The sequence below is a fragment of the Vicugna pacos genome, chromosome 26 (assembly GCF_048564905.1).
Source record: "Vicugna pacos chromosome 26, VicPac4, whole genome shotgun sequence".
Classification (NCBI taxonomy): domain Eukaryota; kingdom Metazoa; phylum Chordata; class Mammalia; order Artiodactyla; family Camelidae; genus Vicugna; species Vicugna pacos.
The window spans coordinates 19,321,469-19,340,682 of NC_133012.1; the positions used below are offsets into that span (position 1 = coordinate 19,321,469).

Below are 19,214 nucleotides of genomic sequence, written 5' to 3' on the forward strand. Positions count from 1 at the left end.
TGGCAGCTCAGTCGAGAACAAACTATAGCAGGGCAAGAAGGAGAGTAGGCAAGCCACTTAGGTGGCCATGGCAACACTGTAAGTGAGGAATGGTGGTGGCTTCGAGCAAGGGGGAAGCAGTGGAGGTGGTGAGAAATTGATTTTCTGAATGTATTTTGAAAATAGAGTACATAGAACTTCCTGACAGATTGCATGTAGGCGGCGAGGGAAAGAGTCAAGACTGACTCGAAAGTTTTGAGTCTTTGCCACAGGAAAGGATGGAATTTGCCATCCTTTGTCCATCGAGACTGGATAACTGCGGGTCAGAGCAGGTTAGGGGAAAGATCAGGGGTTCTATTTGGGACATGGTGAGTTTGACGTGTCTAGTAGACACCACACAGAGAGGTCCCCGATGCAGCTGGAGTTCAGGTGAAAGGTCCAGGTTGGAGATAAAAGCCGTTGGCTTACAGATGGGTTTTGTAGCCATGAGGGTGAATGAGATGACCAGGGCTCGAGTACAGAGGAAAGAGGAAGCCCAGCGACTGAGCCCGCGTACATCCCAACAGAAAGAGGAGTGCACTAAAGAAGTGTCCACTAAGGGAGGAGAAAATCCAGAAAATGTGGCATCCTGAAAGCCAAGTGAGAAAAGGATGAGGAGAAAAGATGGTTAACTGCACAAATGCCACTGACAGGACAAGTGTAAGATGACACTTGCTAACTTGTCACTGACTTAGAAGCGGGGAGGGGGCTTTTTTGGAGTGAGCTTAGGAGAGACTGAGAGGAAGACGATCTGTAAGGGATTATTAACATAAGGCCTTACACCTACTTATTCCCCCTCGCTGACCCTCTGCTCCTTCATCTACAACATGGGGCTAATCACAGCATTCGTCTCACACCATGGCTGTGAGGTTTGAATGAGGTACTGCGTTTGAGGAGCTGGGCGTCGTGCCTGCTACAGAATAATCTCTCGACATAGAGTAACTGTTGCTATTTTTAAATAATATCCTTTTTCAAACTATGCATCTGATTGGGGAAAGGAAATGTATTCTTTCCAACAATACAGTTTTTGAATGGGTGGATAAAAGTTTATTTCATCCGACCGGCAGTTTGCTCCAAGCTGACAGCATGTAGTTTTTATCACACTTTGTCAAAAGGCGGCATAAAACTGTTGCAGTTTTGACTTTTTCTTTCCATTGTGGTAAGACTACTTAACATGAGCTCTACCCACTTAACACGTTTAGAGTGTACAATAGAGAATCGTTAGCCGTAGGCATGAGGTTGTACAACAGAGCTCTAGAATGCGAGCCCTTAGTCATCTTGCACAACTCAAACTACACCTACTGAGATGCCCCACATCTCCATCTCCCCACCTGAGGCCACCGCCGTTCTGCTCTCTGATGTGAGTCTGATTATTTTAGGTCCCTCACAGAAGTGGAATCATGCAGGATTTCTCCTTCTGTGACTGGCGTATTTCACTCAGAGTAATGCCCTCAAGGTTCAGCCCTATTGTCTCATGACAGGATTTCCTTCCTTTTTAAGGCTGAATAATCTTCTGTGGTATGTATACACCACATTTTCTTTATCCATTCATCCACTGATCGGTGTCTAGACATATTCCCACATCTCGCCCATTGGGATATACGTTATTTTAAAGTCTCATTTTCCACGTAACATTTCACAGTGGTGACCTTTTGTTTTAAATACTGACATTCCATATCCTTGCAAAAAAAGTCTCAGCAAATGCCAGGATCTGTCAGCTACACACCATGAGTCAGCCAAATATATGCTCTATTATAACGAATTATCCTCCCAGGAAATTAGCAGTTTCAAAAAGCAAAAACGCTCTACCCTGAGATGTTAAAAGGAAACTTTAGTGTTCTAGAAGTTCCATTTACATATTTTTGCTATTTTTATTAAAATCTGACCATTAGTGTAAGAAGAAAACTGTAGCCTACCATTAGGAATTTTAATTCTCTCTGTACTTGATAATTTAACATATTTTTAATAAACTGCATATGTTTTAATTCACCTCTTACAAATTTACATTTAGAGGGAACACGAAATGAGGTGTGTCATTCTTCCGTCACTATGCGAACAGATATCCTGTTGCTAAAAATGTCACATTGTTCTCAACGTCAGATAAGTGAAGGTCTAAGCCAGAAGCTCTGAAAGACAGCAAAATCTACACCCTAGACATTTGCTCTGACATTTGTTAGTGCTGTGCCCTTTGCTTCAGGAGGATAAACTTGGCCCTTCTAGTATGAAATAATGTCATCACTCATTTGCCAAAGCCTCACTCTCACAGCTGCTGCTGCACGTAGGCTGGGGACTCAGAGGGGACTTTGTCTCAGTGTCGTGTAAAGAGGGAAAAATCTCAACCCTTCTGCTCCATGGGATCAAGATGTGGAAGTTAAGCAAGGCTGAATAATGAATAAATGTCAGCCGTGTGGGATCTAGAAAAGGTGTAAAATGCAGAGTGTGCTTTCTGGACCAATCCCATCAACACCAGCCCGTCACTCCTAATGGACCAATAGCTCATGACTTCTTTTTTGTGGGTTTATTACACTATTTATTGATCAAGTCTATGGCAATTTCTCCATCTGACCAGTGTGTGTCTGCCTAGTGTTTCTATGCCTTCCAAGCATTTTAATTCTCCTTAAATGGCTGTCACTTACTGAGAGCCATCACAACGCACAAAACTCAGTACTAGCACTTCACACACATTTTCTCACTTAATTTTCAGAGGTTTTAGGAGATAGGAGATTTTCCAAATGCCTGTATTTTTACACGCAAAGAAACTGATGCCATGGAAGGGTATACAACTTGCGATTTTCCCTAAGATTACATTAAAATAGTGTTTATGTCTATTACTGAGTTTTTGTCACTCTGTTAAATATGGCACCCAAGAGAAGGGCCTTGCTCACCTCACCTTCAGCCTGGCCCTGCCAGACTCTCCTCCCTTTCTCTGTCCCCCAGCTCCAAGCCCACATCCAACTCCTCCTTTTCCACCTCCAGCTTCTACATCTACTGAGTCAACAAACAGACGGCTTAGGGCTTATGACTATAGATGCTTTGTTTGGTTGCCACTGAGTTTATTTTTAATTTCGCTGCCTTGAGGGGAAGCGTGCCCTTTCCCTTCTACCAGCTTTTACCATTTCCTCTTATCTAAGCCCCAGCCCGACTTGCACATTCTGCATACATTCCTGGCCCAGGGTCAGCACTTGAGTTTGCAATGCCCACATCTAACCCAATCCAACTTCTTCCACTGCTGGAGCTCACTCTTCCTGAGTCCCCTTGCTCCCAAATCCCTTAAGGAATCCAACTTGGATTCAGTGATCTCTTTCGCCCACAGGTTCTCCTTAACACTTTGGGTTGAATTCATTTGGGCCAAGAGGATCAATGCTATTTTGAATAACTAGGCATTCTCTCTTAGAACATTAAGTATGCTGAGGTATAAGCATGGTCACTTTCCTTTGTAGAGACCAGACATCAGCAAGCCGGTGTCTCTGGCTCCTCACTCCCTTACAGCTCAACAGTTGGAGAAAGTAGAAAGGAACTTATACTTACAAAAATCTGGTGACCTTTGACTTATATTCAAACATCTTAACCTTACATGGTCGTGAAACGACAGACATGAAACAACCACGATGATTTTCTGCAGTCATCTATCCGCCATCAATTTGGCAGGAGGAAAAATAACTCCTGTTATTTTAAATTAGTTTTTCCTACTTCAAAGCAGTCCAGATTGAGAAAATTCTTCCTTTCTTCCCACTTTTCATCCTAATCATCTCACATTCTCTTCAGGGAAACATGTATATTGTGATTCTCTCTTCTCCCGTGTCTAAGAGGGTATTTCATTCATGTGGACATCAGGGTCATGGTAGAGGGGCCCCAACTAGTCTAAGAGGGGATTCACATCTTAATCCCAAGATATTTCAGAGCTTTTGTGTGGCTGACCAATAGACTGTTGAACTTCTGAGTTTTATCGATGGAAATTTAAGAGTGGTACGACCCAACAGGAGGCATTTAATCTGTTCCTTACACACTCATACATGTGAGCACTGTGAGTGTATCAGCAGGTGGTGAGAAAAATTCAGAAAGTGAAACAGCTCTGCTTTCTGTAGACACTCTCTTTAGAAGGACAAATGAATAAAGACCATTCCTAGACACAATGCTATACAAACAAACTGATCCTGTTGCCCATCAGAATGGCGGTTTCAGAATATGCTTTGGCTTTTGACATGTTTCGAGTCCGAAGGACATGGGCAACCCAGTCCCGTAAGGGTTACAGTCATTACATTTTTCTTTCCGTGTTAAAGGAATAAAAACCTTCCTTGAAGCAGATAATTCAAAATCTTTGGAATGACATATATTATTTAAGAAAATTTTCACTTAGCATAAGCAAAACTAAAGAGATTCATGTTCTGTGAAAACCTCTTCAGTGAAACTGCACTGTTAGGAGACATGCCATTGACAACGCTTCGAAGACTGCTCTGTACTGAATTCCGTTCAGACCCATAGCAAAATTCTAACCTATTAAGTTGTAATTATTATGGTTTCATAATATTATAGTTTTATTTCCAATAAAATCTGAAATCATGATAAAAACTTTACTAATAAAAAAGAATACATTCCTACTAACACTTTTTAAATTCTGGGCAACTTTAAGGTTTCTGTCAGTTAATTCTAGAGATCTTAAAACCACATGAGCATCAAAGTATAAAGTATCATATTTAAAATGAGTGTCTTTAAACAACAACAAAAGCTTATTAGATAAAAGTAGAATAAGAAAATCTGTCTTTTTATCTACAGCTGGAGTTTCTTAACTTGTTCAAGATGTGCCTTGAAGTATCCATGAACCCCTAAAGCTGATGCATAATTTTATATATACATGAATTTGTGCATTTTTTCCTAAGAGAAGGATCAATAGCTTTCAGATTTTGAGGTAGCTGTGACCAAGAGAGATCTTGGTATATAATGGAAATTTTAAAACTCTTCAATTAAAAGTCTGAGGAAAAAAATTATAACTTTTTATGAGATCAACAGCCTGCATGACATCAACTGTTATGAAAATGATGACTGGCCAAGAACCTCTTACGTCTTTAGTAGGCAAGATTTCTAAGTTTATATAGTTCACTTTAATACATTCCCCATCCTTGTCTTAATATCCTATAATACTTTGGCTATCTGTGTGACAGTTGGCACCACGTCAAACACTCAGAAAAACCCTTCTATTCTGAAGGTGCGGGGTGGGCGGTGAGGAGCAAGAAAAAGAAATTACTTGAGAGTTTCATTCACTCATGTTGAGGTTGACACTTATAATTATACTTGACCTGTGTGGACAGACAACACCTTTACCAGGCCATCCACTCTCCTTGTTTTACAGACGACTCCTCTGCCATGTTTAGCCTCTTGGGTTGAGAGCCTTTTAACGTTTTCTAAGCCTAATTAAACCTTTTCTTCCTTCAGTTTCTTTCTCCTTTACCTAAGATGTAGAACCAACAGTAGTTCTAATCAGCAAAGGTTCTCTAACAACATCAATGGCTGTTTTTGTTTGTTTGTTTTTCATTTCATTTTCACACAAGGGTACCACTATTTGCACTGCTCAGATATTTTAAAGCTCAATCCTTTATATTTTATAGTGAAATTAAAAAAGAGATCAATGAGTGGAAAGGGAACAAAATTCCCTTTGTTGTTTTTAGTTAGATCTCTAGATCTGTAAGCCAGATAAACATAAAGACAAACTGATTTATATCTGGGGGACACTTTCCAGGAAGGAGGATGTAGGGAGAAATCGGCTATAAGATTTTTCTGAAGGGAAAAATAATTCTGCCAACCAATGGATAACCTGATATTAATTCGCTATTACAAGCATAAAAACTAAAGCTTCTGAGAAAAAAATTCCATTATGCCAACACTCTTAAGCCCCCACCCAAAGTTACAATGCAGTGCTGTGTGAAAACTGGACTTCTTTACAAAAAACACTTACTGGATTTCTTTTCTGCATGTTTCCATGCTTTTCCTGTACTGTGTGGTTGGCACCTAATCTTTCTGAATGCATTTCCTTAAAGTGCTTGCAAATAAAACGGATGCTTTGCTTTCTCTGCCATATTGCAAAAAGAGATGTTTTTATTAAGTGGATAATTCATATCTCTTATTATTTTTTCCTCAAACTCAGCTTGGAAACCAGAACTTAACTGCCAATGTGCTGGAGGTAAATGCTTCACAGGCACACAGACAAGTCCCACCAGAAGCCTCTTCTTCATGCCCTCCTTCCATGGTATCTTTTAACAGAACCACCTTTTTATCAGACAGTGGCTCCAGCCCAGCATCTCTTACCCTGCCACCGCCTGAGGATTCAGGGCTTTCACAACTGCAAAGACCCCCAACCTTTCACATTTTTTTATAAACCCCTTCTCCTTGCTCCTGCCCCCCTATCCAGGGCAACACTGCAGGCTCTCTCACTGCAGACTTCTCCCAGGGCAAGCAATCCTCCTGCTCCTCCAGGGAGTCCCCCCCAGCCACCCTAGATGTGCTGCAGGCAGCTGGCTCTGATACCACTGACCGTTACGAAACACCTTCCCCCACTTTAGGTCACCAGTCTGCCGTGACAGACGGCACCACCTTAACCACCCCTGATCTCATGCGTGTAATTATTCTTCCTTCATTTGCTCCATCATTTTTAAAACAGATCTCCAAAGGCTAAAAGGACTGATTTCTTATCTGCCATCTGATTTTACGGCTGAGCATTTTTATCTGCCTGGGCATTGATTCCATCTAGATCAATTCTGTACACTATCAGGGAAATCCATTATAGTCATCCTCATAAGCCTATTTTGGGCTGAAAAAAGTCAGTGTATTCTGTTCATTCATTTTAGAGTCACTTATGTTTACACTGTGTTGCTCTAGCTAATGAGTTGTACAAATTGCCTTAATAAGAAGTTTTCTCAGAAATTCAGATAGGTATACATACAATATTATGATCACTAGATTACAGAGAAAGTCTAAAATTTTAACCCAGTATTAAATCCTGATAGAGAACAGTTTACTTCAGAGATTCACATGAATGTGCCCTGTGTGAATTCTTCATATCTCCTTGTTTGTCACAAACGTGATTATTCATTGTATGATGTTAATTCTTCTTGCTCCTCTCTCATTAACAGCTATATCTCTTAAACCTATCTGTCCAACAGGAGTGAGTGATGTAAATACTCTTAATCTACATTGCAGAAATGTAGCCCTATGATTTTTTGGAATTTTTTTCCCCAAGCCTTTCCATTATAGAAACTTATAAATATTTATCATTTTATATGTCAATAATATATCCCATTTAGAATAATAAATATCCCCATATATATTTATATCATTTAAATATGTCTATTTGACAAGCAGTCCCTAATAAATGATTTATGAATGACTAAAGTGCTTCAAAATTTTGTGGCGCAGATTTTTAATTGCATGCAATGTATAGATAATGGCTTCAATTTGAAAGGTACATAACTTTGGGCAAAATAAAGGGAATTTTTTTCTAAAGTTGATTTCATAATGAAGTTCTAAATATGTACTATCATAGAGAAAATTTTAGTCATGCTACATAATTTTTATATTGTAGCAAGGTCATAAATCTGTGAATTCCACGCATGGAGAAATATTATAAACCATATGTTTTTTAAGATATTGCAATTACAGAAGACAAAAGGTACTTTTTAGTATCCTTACTAAATACTTAATAACACTTTCAATGGGCTTCAGTATTCATTCAACAGCTGGGTATAAAACTTTGCACTGAAATGTTCTATTCAGTGACTAGCTACAGAAGGAACTTCGTTTTCCACAGCTAACACGTCCTCTGTCACTTGTGCTAGAAGCACAGTGGGCATGAGCCATTCCATGCTCTACTATGCTTTCAATAATTCTTTACTTTTAAAACTTTAAGGAATGCCTTTAACCAAAAATACAAAACGGTGATAATATATCAACTTTCGTACCAGCCTATTTAATTTACTGTTTCTAAGACTCTTCAGGAACCTGAGAAATATACATATATTTCTGAGAACCAACCCCCTTCCTCTTGTCGAAGAACATACATTCTAAATCCCACACACAGCAGCATGACAACGTTCTGACTACTTACATCATGACAGAAGGGCCAATTCACCCTCCACATTTATTTTATACTGACTCCTACTGGTATCTTTGGACCTCACTGTTGGCGGAGTGGCGTGCCCACTGGTCAGCTGCTTCCTTTCTCCTGATCACCTCTTGTGCCCTCTGACATATACAGTAATTTTCAGAATTAAAAAAAGTAGAGAAGACTGGAAAAAATGTCCCATGGCCTTCTCGACATCAGTCTTCAAAGTAAATAAACACTTGACAGCTGATTACTGTCATGTGAACGGAAGTCTTTATTGTCACCTAAGGCAGTGATGTTTACAAGGGACCATGTGCTTTAACAGAATGTCTTTGCACTTTTCTCAGAGCCAGATAACAGTGAATGGAAACTCTGGAGGCACTGTGAGTCCAATGAGTTACTATCAAAGGCCGTTTTCCCCTTCTGCTTACTCACTACCAGGCTCACTCAATTCAAGCATTATCATGCAGCATGGCCGGTCACTCGGTAAGTCATCTGACAGTCATGATTTTCATGACAATTTCAATATAGCAACTACAAACCGCAGGAGAAAAACATAAAGCATCAACGTAATTTTTGAAAAAGGAAGCAGAAACATTCAACACTCCACTATTTAAAGAACCTATCCTAGGGGAGGACTTAAAGGCAGAGGATTTAACACTGGAGAAAATAGACACCCAGCTATTCCAAGATAATGACTGCACTTTTATCTGGGTCTGGAGAAGGCTAACAGACATTTGAGGTGATGGGATAGAACAAAAACATGGCCAGCGAGGGGAGGAGAGTTCACACCACTGGGAGACATTCATGTAGCACATTTCCAGGGATGGCAAATACTGTCCATGATCAGGACAGCCCTTCTTCAGTGGAAAAGCTTTTATTGTGGAAAATCATTTTGATGTGTCTAAAGAACTGTTTAACAGTTAAAACAGTCTAACAAGGGGATAGGCTGCTTCACAAAGGAGTAAACTACTATGCAAACTGAGACCAGAAGACCATCAGTCAGGGATGTGAGCTCCTTTAGATGATGATTCCAGAATTTTATAGAAAGATAGATCTTAATCCTTTGGGAATTAAGAAACAAACAAAAGATAGAGCTTTCCTCTAGAAAATAAATGAACATTAGAACATTCATATAAATGTTTAAAGATATAATTTCATGGGGCTCATGAACTCTTTAATGCCTCCTGGAAAAGACACTGGGCTGTATAATGCTAGAAATGTTTTTCTGCGGCAAAATATATTATAATGATTTAGAAAATAACTTAATATATATTTCTTAGTTTTTAAAAATGTAAAAAAAAAAAACAACAAAAAACCCAAACATTGAAAAGCAGACCAAACTGAGTCATCATCTGAATTCAAGCTGAAAAAGGTTCCATGATATTGAGCAACTAGAAAGCTTTCAGGGCAGCAGGAAGCAGGTAAAAGGCAGGGGACCGCGTGCCCGCAGCATACCTCTCAGAAGAGCAGAAGACCGATCCTCGGGTCACCATCAGCCAGCACCCAGAGAAAGAAACTGGAACACAGGGCTTTAACTCCCGTTTCCTCACTGACAGCAGGCAGATCTCTTTCCTGACACTGTGGATTGAGAGAAAACGAGGCTATTAATTTTCCCAGGAACATTCAGCATGTGGACTGTGGAACTCAAATTCTGCGGCCAACAAAACCTCTATAACTAAGACTTCCATGTAGCCATGAGGCCCATTTAAAGAAGAGTCTAAATATACTGGCACCTTCTCTAATGCTGCTCCTGGGATCATCTGTGAATCTTACAATGCTGTCCGGTTAGAGTATAAGAAAGTTTAATGTCTTGGTGCCAAAATATTGCCCTTATATCATCAGCCCATGGTGCAGTATTATAATGGCAGGCCATTATACCTAGATGTCTTATGGAGCTATGCATGATCACACATCCATAGTAAAATTCTACAAGTTATTTTAGCCATAATATTTTCCCAAATAATTACTACCAAAGTTGGATTATTTGTCCCCTCTTGTTAGTCCCAATGCACACAATTTTGTCTCTCCCACCCAAACAAACAAAATACAAAATATTTGTGTGTGGACAGGCTTTTATATTAGAACATGTCAATAGGTAGAATTCACCTATAAACTAAACCACACAGAAAGAAATTCTGTACATAAATATTGAATAAATTCCAACTGGCCAGTGCTCAGATAGGTTCTGAGGAAGATACACAAATCTATTCTGCCCTAGAGAAACTGTATAAATATAAAGTTGATATAAATATAAAGTTGAGGACAAAAAACTGCAAAAATGAGAGTGCACCATGTAAGAGTAGAATAAATTAAACAGCTAACTTGTGATATGTAATAAGTTCAAAGAATTTTCTGAACCATATACGGTTAGAAGACAGTTAACATTGTTTACGCTGGGACTTTGCACATACTGGGTATTCAAAAAGTACTTGCTATTTGATAGAAATACTAGCATCATGGTTGCCCACCCACATCCTCTCTGTAATTAAATGGAAAACCAGAGAGTCAAATATCACATTGTGTCTTAATTTGGAGTTGCTTGGAAAAGATACTATTTTTACATATAATCGCACATTAAGCAGTTTTATTCCTAGCCTTATTCATTCTTTATCAGAAGTGGATTAGAAGTGCTTTTCTGTTGCAAACTAGAACATAGTCATAGTAAGAGCAGTTATAAATATTATAATGGATTTTAGTTTACAGGGGTCTCATCGCTACTTACCCTTCTAATGATGAGTTAAATTTTTAAAAGTCTTATTTATGATTTGCTGTAAAACACAGTCCTATCTTTTTAGATCTATCTGTATTTATATTTGTATCTGTATCTATTTGTAATCAATGACTGCTACCCTGACATAAGGACTTTTCCACATTCACATAAAAAGAGACCTGAGTGACAGACCTGACAAACCATGGCTAAGAATCATTCTTGGTCAACAGAGTTTTGAAATTTAAAATTTTTTAAATTTAAATTTTCAAAAGAATTTAAGTGTATTTAAAAAACAGGAAGTCATCTTATCAACTGTACTAAATAAATGATAATAATGTTGATTTTCATAAATACCTGTACCTATGAGTAAGTAGAATGTGTAATACACGTATATCCTCTCTGTTTCTTATGTAAGTATAGCAAAAGTTACCAAAGATGGCACAAAGATAAACGGCTGATAAATCTCATCTGAAAATGTACGCTTAGGGCAATTTTTACACTCAAGGGGCAAGAAGCCATGGTCTTCCTACTTCAAACTAAAGCAAAGCTATTACGGCCATCATGGAGTCTTCAATAAAAATGAATTACTAACAGTTTAAAATCGTTTCTTTACCTATAAGCCTTCACATCCAAGTACGTATTTGGATGTGAAGATTTCCTAATGTGATTTTTGTTTTCACTTTATTTTTATAAAATCACTGTTGTAGACGCAGGAGTCATGTTTTTTCATCCTAAAAGTACCTTTTAGTACTTTAAAATAACAGTAGTCAGCAATTTCACAAAAATAAGATTAATGTAAATGGTGACCTGAAGGAAATTACTAAATCTGTCTCAGCTTCTGCCCCTTCACTTATAAAATGAGCACCCCATCCACCCTGGCAAGATTACCAGGGACAAGATGAGGTATTGTATGTAAAGTGCTTTCTTAACACTGAAGCTGCCACGTGGCCCCGTGGTCTTTCAACAAATACTCTTCTTCCCCTCACCCTTATCATTGAATGATAAGGATCTTGTTATAGGTCTGTTCGATATACACTTACATGTTAATTATGAGTGGCTCAAATTTAAGGTAAATTACCTAAAAGAGGGAGTGATGGAAATACAATTTATAAATATAATGTGTTATAATATGGTATTATCTATTTACATATAATTGATTACATAATTATACATTATTGCATACAATTATAATATATTATATTACAGTAGACATAAATGTACAAGAGGCTTCATTAATTTGATTCCTTGTGTATCAAATACATTACGCCAAACTTCCTCCCCAGATTCCGCAGAGACATATCCCCAGCACGCACAGTCTCTGGACGGCTCCCTGGGCAGCTCGATACCACTGTACAGGTCCTCAGAGGAGGAGAAGAGAGTGACAGTCATCAAGGCCCCGCACTACCCGGGGATCGGGCCCGTGGATGAATCCGGAATCCCCACAGCAATTAGAACGGTAAGAAATGCCAGCGCACGCCGCTCCGGGGCTGTGCACAGACTCCACAAAGGGCGGATTGTCAATGGCTTTGTGCATTCCTGTGGTCTTATATAATGAGGATTGCCCTCTGTGCCATCTGAGTTCTCATGAATATTATGCTGTGCGCGGCAGAGAAAGGGAACTGTCGACTGAAGATAATGACCCAATCTGTTTTTCCATTTCAATTAAAAATCACGAAAATTGTGATTCTGTTAAGTGATGAACGTATACTTTGTTTTGTTTTACCTTTTACAAAACAAGGAGTATTAGGGCAACAGAGAGAGAAAAGAGAAGGAACAAAAAAATGTGAATTCTTTGGCTGCACTGAATTCCCATGTGCATTGCGAATAAACCAGTGATTTGTTTCTTGCAATGGGTGTGTATTACACCAGGAGACTGGGAGCTGTGAATTTGGAGCTGGGAACTGAGACGACTGGAGGGAAGGGAGTTCATGTCATGGAAGGGAAAAGCTGTCTGAAGAAAACACACATCACATTTTAGTGTCCCTCTTCAGCTGTGCCTACTGAGAGCGCTCCGGGGACAAGTGAATGTGCTCGGATTTTTTTTTTTTTTTTTTTTTTTTTTTTTTTTTTTTAGTCTTTAAACTTTGCCAGAGCATTGCTCAGTGTGTCAGGGCAGCCCCTTCTGGCAAAGTTCAGCAGCAGCAGAGGCCGATCTTGGGCAGGCAGCTGCTTGCTGATCCAGTCCAGTTGGAGAGGAGGTTTGTGCTCGCCGGCGGGAAGGACGACTGGGGGCCCCAGCATGCGAGCCGCCGCACCTCTGCAGGTGAATGTGGGGGCAGGGCGGGGAGAGTGGAGCGCAGGCTGCAAACACTCGGTCTGCAACACCCACGTACCTGCGGGGCTGTTGCCAAGAGCTGCCTGCCTGGAATGCAAGCCTGGGGGGCCAAAGACAATAATGGACAGAGGAAAACCACGGGCAAGAGATCAGAAAAAGAGGTCAGGTACGATTGGAATCACTGGAAAAGAACGAAAGACTAAGAGTGGGGGTTTTCCTCTCTTCTTGAATTTGCATTTGTTCTATGGGGATCCCGTGCTCAGAGAGGAGAGTTAAAAATGGATTATTCTAAGCATCTGTGTTAGAATTGGAAGCCAAAAAGTAAACCTGCAGAGCAATTGCTGGGGCTTTAGACTTGTTAGATTCTGGAAATGTTGAGTGTGACTAATTAAAAAGTCCTAAAAAACTATGTTGGAACTGATGATTGTCATATTTAAGTGACAGGAAAAGTTCAGGGGTTGTGATTAACATTCCTAATCTTATGGTGACTATGTGCTTCTGGTGGTGGCGCTTTGTTGTTTGTTTCTCTTTTAAGATTTCAAAATGGTTTAATTTGACATTGTTTCCTAATGATGGAAGGACACAGTGTCAGACAGGTGTGGTGTCATTGGTTTCATTTAATTGACCTTTGAAGCATAATAGATACCCAAATTAGGAGATCCCTGATTCTATGTAGTTATAGGTTCTGTCTGAAGGGATTTTTATCCGAGACTTCTAGGTGTGTTTTTAAATCAATAAATGTCATACAAAGATGGACATGCAAAGCTGGAGCTGTTTTTATCCACAGGACAATTTTCTTAACTAACAGGGCCTTGCTAATTATGTTTTACAAGGAAAAAAACTGAGACGTTATAGATGGTTAGTGAAAATCAAGAAATATAGCATGTTTATATTGTTTATCTCCTGCTAAATCCAAAGCATGATTAGACATGCATAAACAAATGCATACACTAGACATTCAGTGCTAGTTCCCCTTCTATAAAATAGAAAATGAAATATGAGCAACCCAGAAGTTCCTTATAAGGAACCATCAGTTTTATGTACAGCTGTGCTCTTATTTAGACTTTTAAAAGTTTGAGGAGAAGGTACAGGTCTGAAGTCTTAGTCACATTTCCTCCTTTCCAGCCCTGCAGGGCACATCCCCAAGTATAGCTGTGTTTACAGGAGTGGAGTCAGGCCATCTCGGAGCCGCAGCATGCCAAGAATCTCCAAGGTTGTTTTTCTTTCCCATCCACATAGAAAGTAATGATTATCAGACGTACATTGCTTCACACGGCCTTTCTGCTCAGCGTATACACCACAGGCAGTGCTGTCTCATTTTAGACAACCAGCATACACCAAGGACACAGAACTTTGTAAAGTAACCTAGAAACTCGCGGAAGCCAAGAGTTAAACAAATGTACCTTTGAGCTGTTTGAGCGAAGGGAAGCAGCTCCCGAGACTGCCCTCCCATGTGACCCGGGACTTCTGGGGTAGCCTTTTACTGCCGTCCTTAACAACAGAAACCGCGAGGGTTCAGATCCCACGAGAGTGTGTAATTAAGGCCAGCTAGTTAAGTGAAATACAAGATTCTTTCCTTCTAGTTCCAATATAACACTGTTCAAGCCTTTTCAAAAGCTAGAAAGGGGTGAAAATAGAGTAATAATGTATACTGCTGTGTTGAAAATGTGTGTCTTTCCTCTTTTTGGAAATCTCTGCGTAAGTCAACGTAGAGTTCTGCTGTTCTGTGAACTACAGGAATACAAAATTTCAGGTTTACTCTGCCAAGGTTACAGAAGACAGCTGAAGACTGATTTACTGGTAGTTACTGTCCCATGCAAACCCATTTTGAAGGACACATACGAAAGTAAACTCCTCAAATTTGAGTAGACGTCTATTTACCTAATCTCAGTATTTGCTGTAACAACCTCCATAATGGCATTATTTTATAAAAGGAACTTTAAATGATTAGAGGATTTCACTTGGGAAGGGACGGAGAGTTTTCATGCCCCTGTTGACCAGTTTCATATTCCTCTTTGCCAACCGACTTGGGTATTTCCTGGCATCCCTGTGCTCACCATATAAAGCTAGCAGACAGCAGAACTGAGATCCTGCCTGATACGTGCCCTCCGGCAAGTGAAGAAAAAAATCCTGTCTGTCAGGATACACTGCCATATACAGCAGTATAACTCACTTATTTGGCTTCCTTGTGGCCACTGGTTGTGTCCAGGTATGGCTGGGAAACACTTTTATACAAAATTATGTCTTATTTTCTTATTGCTAAAGACTGCAAAGGAATTAAAGTTTCATGAAAGAGAAATCCACCTTTTATGAAAACGAATGCCCCTTGAAGATACATGTTCAGCTACTTTGTTTAAACCAGCAAATAATAACTAGACCCTCGCTTTATCGCTGCCTTGCCCACCAGCTCCCGTCACTTGAGTATAAAGTCAATCAGCAATCCACTCGATTCTTCCCTGGTCGAAAGAGCCTAGAATGAACAAAGAAGTGATTCCCAACAAGGTCCAGTAGCCCCCAGCGTTACTGTGTATTTGTGGTGATCACTAAAACCAGATATTCCTAGAGATCAAAATAAATGTAGATATAGCACAAACCCCTCACCCCTCGGGTGAAAAACGCGATGACCCCATTGGAGAGGAAAATCAGGACGTAAAATCTGCACCAAAGCTTAGTCTGACAAGTACAAGGATATTTTTGTGGCCGTCCCAACAGAATATTTTATATGAAAAGAACTGTCTCAAAAAATCTGGAATATTTAGTTACCGTATACAGAATGGTCGAGTTTCTTACCAGAATAGCTCTGGAAGAGTTGAGATGAAGATCTTGCCAAGCAAAATCTTTAATTACGATTATAAAGACATAGGTCCACTTTCATAGGTATGCCGTAAGGCAGCCTTCCATCCAATAACCTGGATTCGTTCGTTATCTTGTTCTATAAATATCTGAGGTTTGCTACTGTTACTATTAATTGAGCACTTATTCTATTGTAGGCATCTTTCTAGGCTTTTTTGTATATGTTGTCTCTTTCAATTTCCATAACAATTGTATGCTGTGGATACAACAATTTCATCTCAGAGAAAAGAAGACTGAGGCTCTAAGAGGTTACTTCACTTGCCCAAATTCACATTGCTAGGAAGTATCAAACAGTAACTAAAGGAACCAGGATTTGAATCTAGCTTGAGCTGACAATTAATCTGTTTTCCACCTCAGCCGACTGTTTACATTATGCCAAAAGCCGGGGTGGATAAGGAGCTTCTGCTCTTAAGGAACTTAGGACAATTCAGCACAGCAAATGTTGCCAACATTTTATTATCACGTTAAAGGAATTTTGAAACAAGAGCTACAATTTTTGGACTTGCTCTAGGACCCTAGACTGTTTACTACATTCAGTATTTTAGTAACTCAGACTAGTAAATATCAAATTTTTATTTCTCTAATTCCAAGCCAATGATCAGACTACAGTTTGAGTCAAAAATATTCCCTAGTTAATTTTTAAAGTAATGTCCTGAACAGTGTACTCACTAACAAATTTTTAAGAATAATGATAATTACCACCAAAAGGAGTGAGGCGAACTATTACAACACTATTACTTTCATTCAGTTAGTTTTATATAAATAAGCTTGTGCAGATATCAGCCACCTAGGGCTGAGCACAGCTGCAGCCTGGAAGAAGTAAAACCATAACATACAGTGTTCCAGCTCAGCCTCAGCTCCAACAAGAGGTAACAGGTTTACCAGCCACACGCATACCTAGATAAATGACTGATACTGTCATCATGAAATAGCAAAGAGTCAGAAATTTTTATCGTAGAACAGAAATCTGTTATTAAAAAAAGATAAAAATGTAAAAAGAAAATCATGGAGGAACAGTGTTTACCTGGAACCCGTTTTGTAACTGTTGGACATTCTCTTTTACAGACGGTTGACAGACCGAAGGACTGGTACAAGACCATGTTCAAGCAAATTCACATGGTGCACAAGCCGGGTATGTCTGCTTTCTGGCCGGGTCCTGGCGGGCTGAAGGATGTACACTCTTTTATGCAGTTTTGGCTCACACAAATGTCAAGACCCCAGGAAAATTCACAGCCCTCCCTTCTCTCCAACATCCCTCCTTGTTCTTATATCACCCCTCAACTCCCAGACTGCCATGCTCCTACCTCACTCCTGAGCTGCCTCTTGGAAGGTGACCCTGGAGGACTGCCAGGTGCTCTGGTCTCATCCCTTCCTCCTTCCCCACCCACAGTATAAATTGGTGTGGTGTGCTGTCTGCTTAAACAGACTCGCTATCCTTCGGTCCACACATATCTGTGCCTTATCAAGGGAGTGAGCCTCGCTGGGTCTCCCTGAGCTGATGAGAGACCTTTAAAGCCCTTTACTTAAGAAACTTCATGATCCAGAACAGGTGGAAATGAGGATAAGGGACTGATGTTTGTATGCTGTGAAGTGGGCAGCAGAGCCAATCTCTTACAGACCAGAGAAGTCAATCTACAGAGGCCCAGCATTAAAAACAAAAACAAAAAACACACAAAAAATATTGAAAAATGGTATTATGAACTCGACAAAATATGTTGGTTTCTTTGTCTCTCTGAAGCTGTTACCTTGTTCGGATGTGCTGACCGGATCTGTATTACCATAATATTTATGTTTCGTTTTCTAGATGATGACACAGACATGTATAATACTCCTTACACATACAATGCAGGTAGGATGGGTTTCCTTGCTTGCCGTGAGACTGCTCTGCCCCGCCATGCTCGGAAGAACCTCCCAGTCACTTTTTTTTTAACCACTCCGTTTGAGTGCACGTTTTGCAGTTTTTACAATCAGGAAGGTGCTTGCTTTCTTTCCTCGGCATGCATGACAAAAGGTTTGATCTTTTTCTCATGGAAATGAGGACTGATACGTTTTTATCCCATTCATCCCCACTGTTAGTTTATTCTAGGCTTCAGGAATGTTTAACCAAAGTGTGAAGGACGGCATGAAAGAACAGACTGTAACAGGAGGCACAGAATAAGATAAAGAGCTCCTTTTATCAGCAGAATGATGACAGTTGCGTAAGATCTTTCAGATACACTTCACAAAAAACAAGTCAAGCAGAGTATTTTGTGACCCTGTCCATGCTTTTGGCTCCAGAATGCAACCATTCACTGAAGGATGTTTTAAAATCCCACTTTGCTGGGCCGCTTTTCTGACTCAGAGTTGCCAGTGGTCATAATGGAACGGCTTCAATTCCGGGCATTTCCCTACTCGTATTTGAGGGAGCTGGTGTCTTGTGAAGTGGTTGCAGCCTGGAGGGAAGGACTCCTAAAAAATGTTTCCCATCATCGCTTTCTCCTAAATGCCACATGGTAGGAATCCCACACTGGGGCTCCTGTCACTTGCCAGCCCCAGGCTCAGGACTGTGGCAAGTGTCTGTCATTCCTTTGTTTAGAGTGGACTCCCAGGCCCACGTCACCTTCAGCAGCTTTAACGTCACATCAGGGTCCCCTTGCCAGCCTGGCCCGGGAACTGGATGAAGTCCCCTCCGTGAGGCCTGAAGGCCAGCACTCGGGACTTTCAGCTGTTAGGGATTCTGCTACTAATCTCCAAAGACAAACAGAGGGGACAAAACCAGCAGGACACACTTAGTAACCCGTAAGAATCTGGCTTTCAATTCTTGCTCTTCCAGATGAGAGCAGGAGGCCTGCTAAGATTGCCTCAACTTTTATTCCTGGTCACAGGAACTCCGAACTCCCCTCCTGTGTTTAGCTTGGCAAAACACAAAATTCAACTAAGTAAATTTTAAGGATCTTATTGGCTTTATTCAATGATTCATGAATCGGGCAGCATCCAATCTAACAGAGAGAAAGGAGCCCCGAGGACCTGGACAAAAATGGAAGGATCTAAATAGGCAGAAGGGAGTGGGAAAGTTACACTCAGCAAGGAGGCTCCTGCAGGATCACTTTCCCTGAGGGTCTCAGGGCCCATCAGGCAGAGAATCTGACTCGTGCTGATAAGGTGACTCCTGATTAACTGGTTTAAGGGTCCCTCTCCAGTTTGGAGAGCCAAAACTGTAATTACGTCTCAGTTTGGTGACGTGGGGCTGAGCATAAGCAACTCCATTTTGGGCCTGTTGTCTT

The 19,214-nt window shown here is 40.3% G+C and overlaps 1 protein-coding gene across 7 annotated transcripts in view; it reads left to right on the forward strand.

Annotated features, from left to right (window-relative positions):
- Positions 1-19,214, forward strand: part of SORBS2 (sorbin and SH3 domain containing 2) — a 185,471-nt gene that overhangs the window by 108,365 nt on the left and 57,892 nt on the right. For 3 of the 7 annotated variants that reach the window (XM_031691415.2, XM_072950441.1, XM_072950445.1), the window contains 4 exons: positions 8,458-8,596; positions 12,107-12,279; positions 17,017-17,083; positions 17,756-17,800. In XM_031691415.2, the coding sequence (XP_031547275.2) occupies positions 8,458-8,596; positions 12,107-12,279; positions 17,017-17,083; positions 17,756-17,800 (424 nt within the window). Of the gene's footprint in view, positions 1-6,157; positions 6,194-8,457; positions 8,597-12,106; positions 12,280-12,964; positions 13,087-17,016; positions 17,084-17,755; positions 17,801-19,214 lie in introns of those variants that run through there. The other 4 variants (XM_072950442.1, XM_006198001.4, XM_072950444.1 and 1 more) reach the window with 3 other exon arrangements.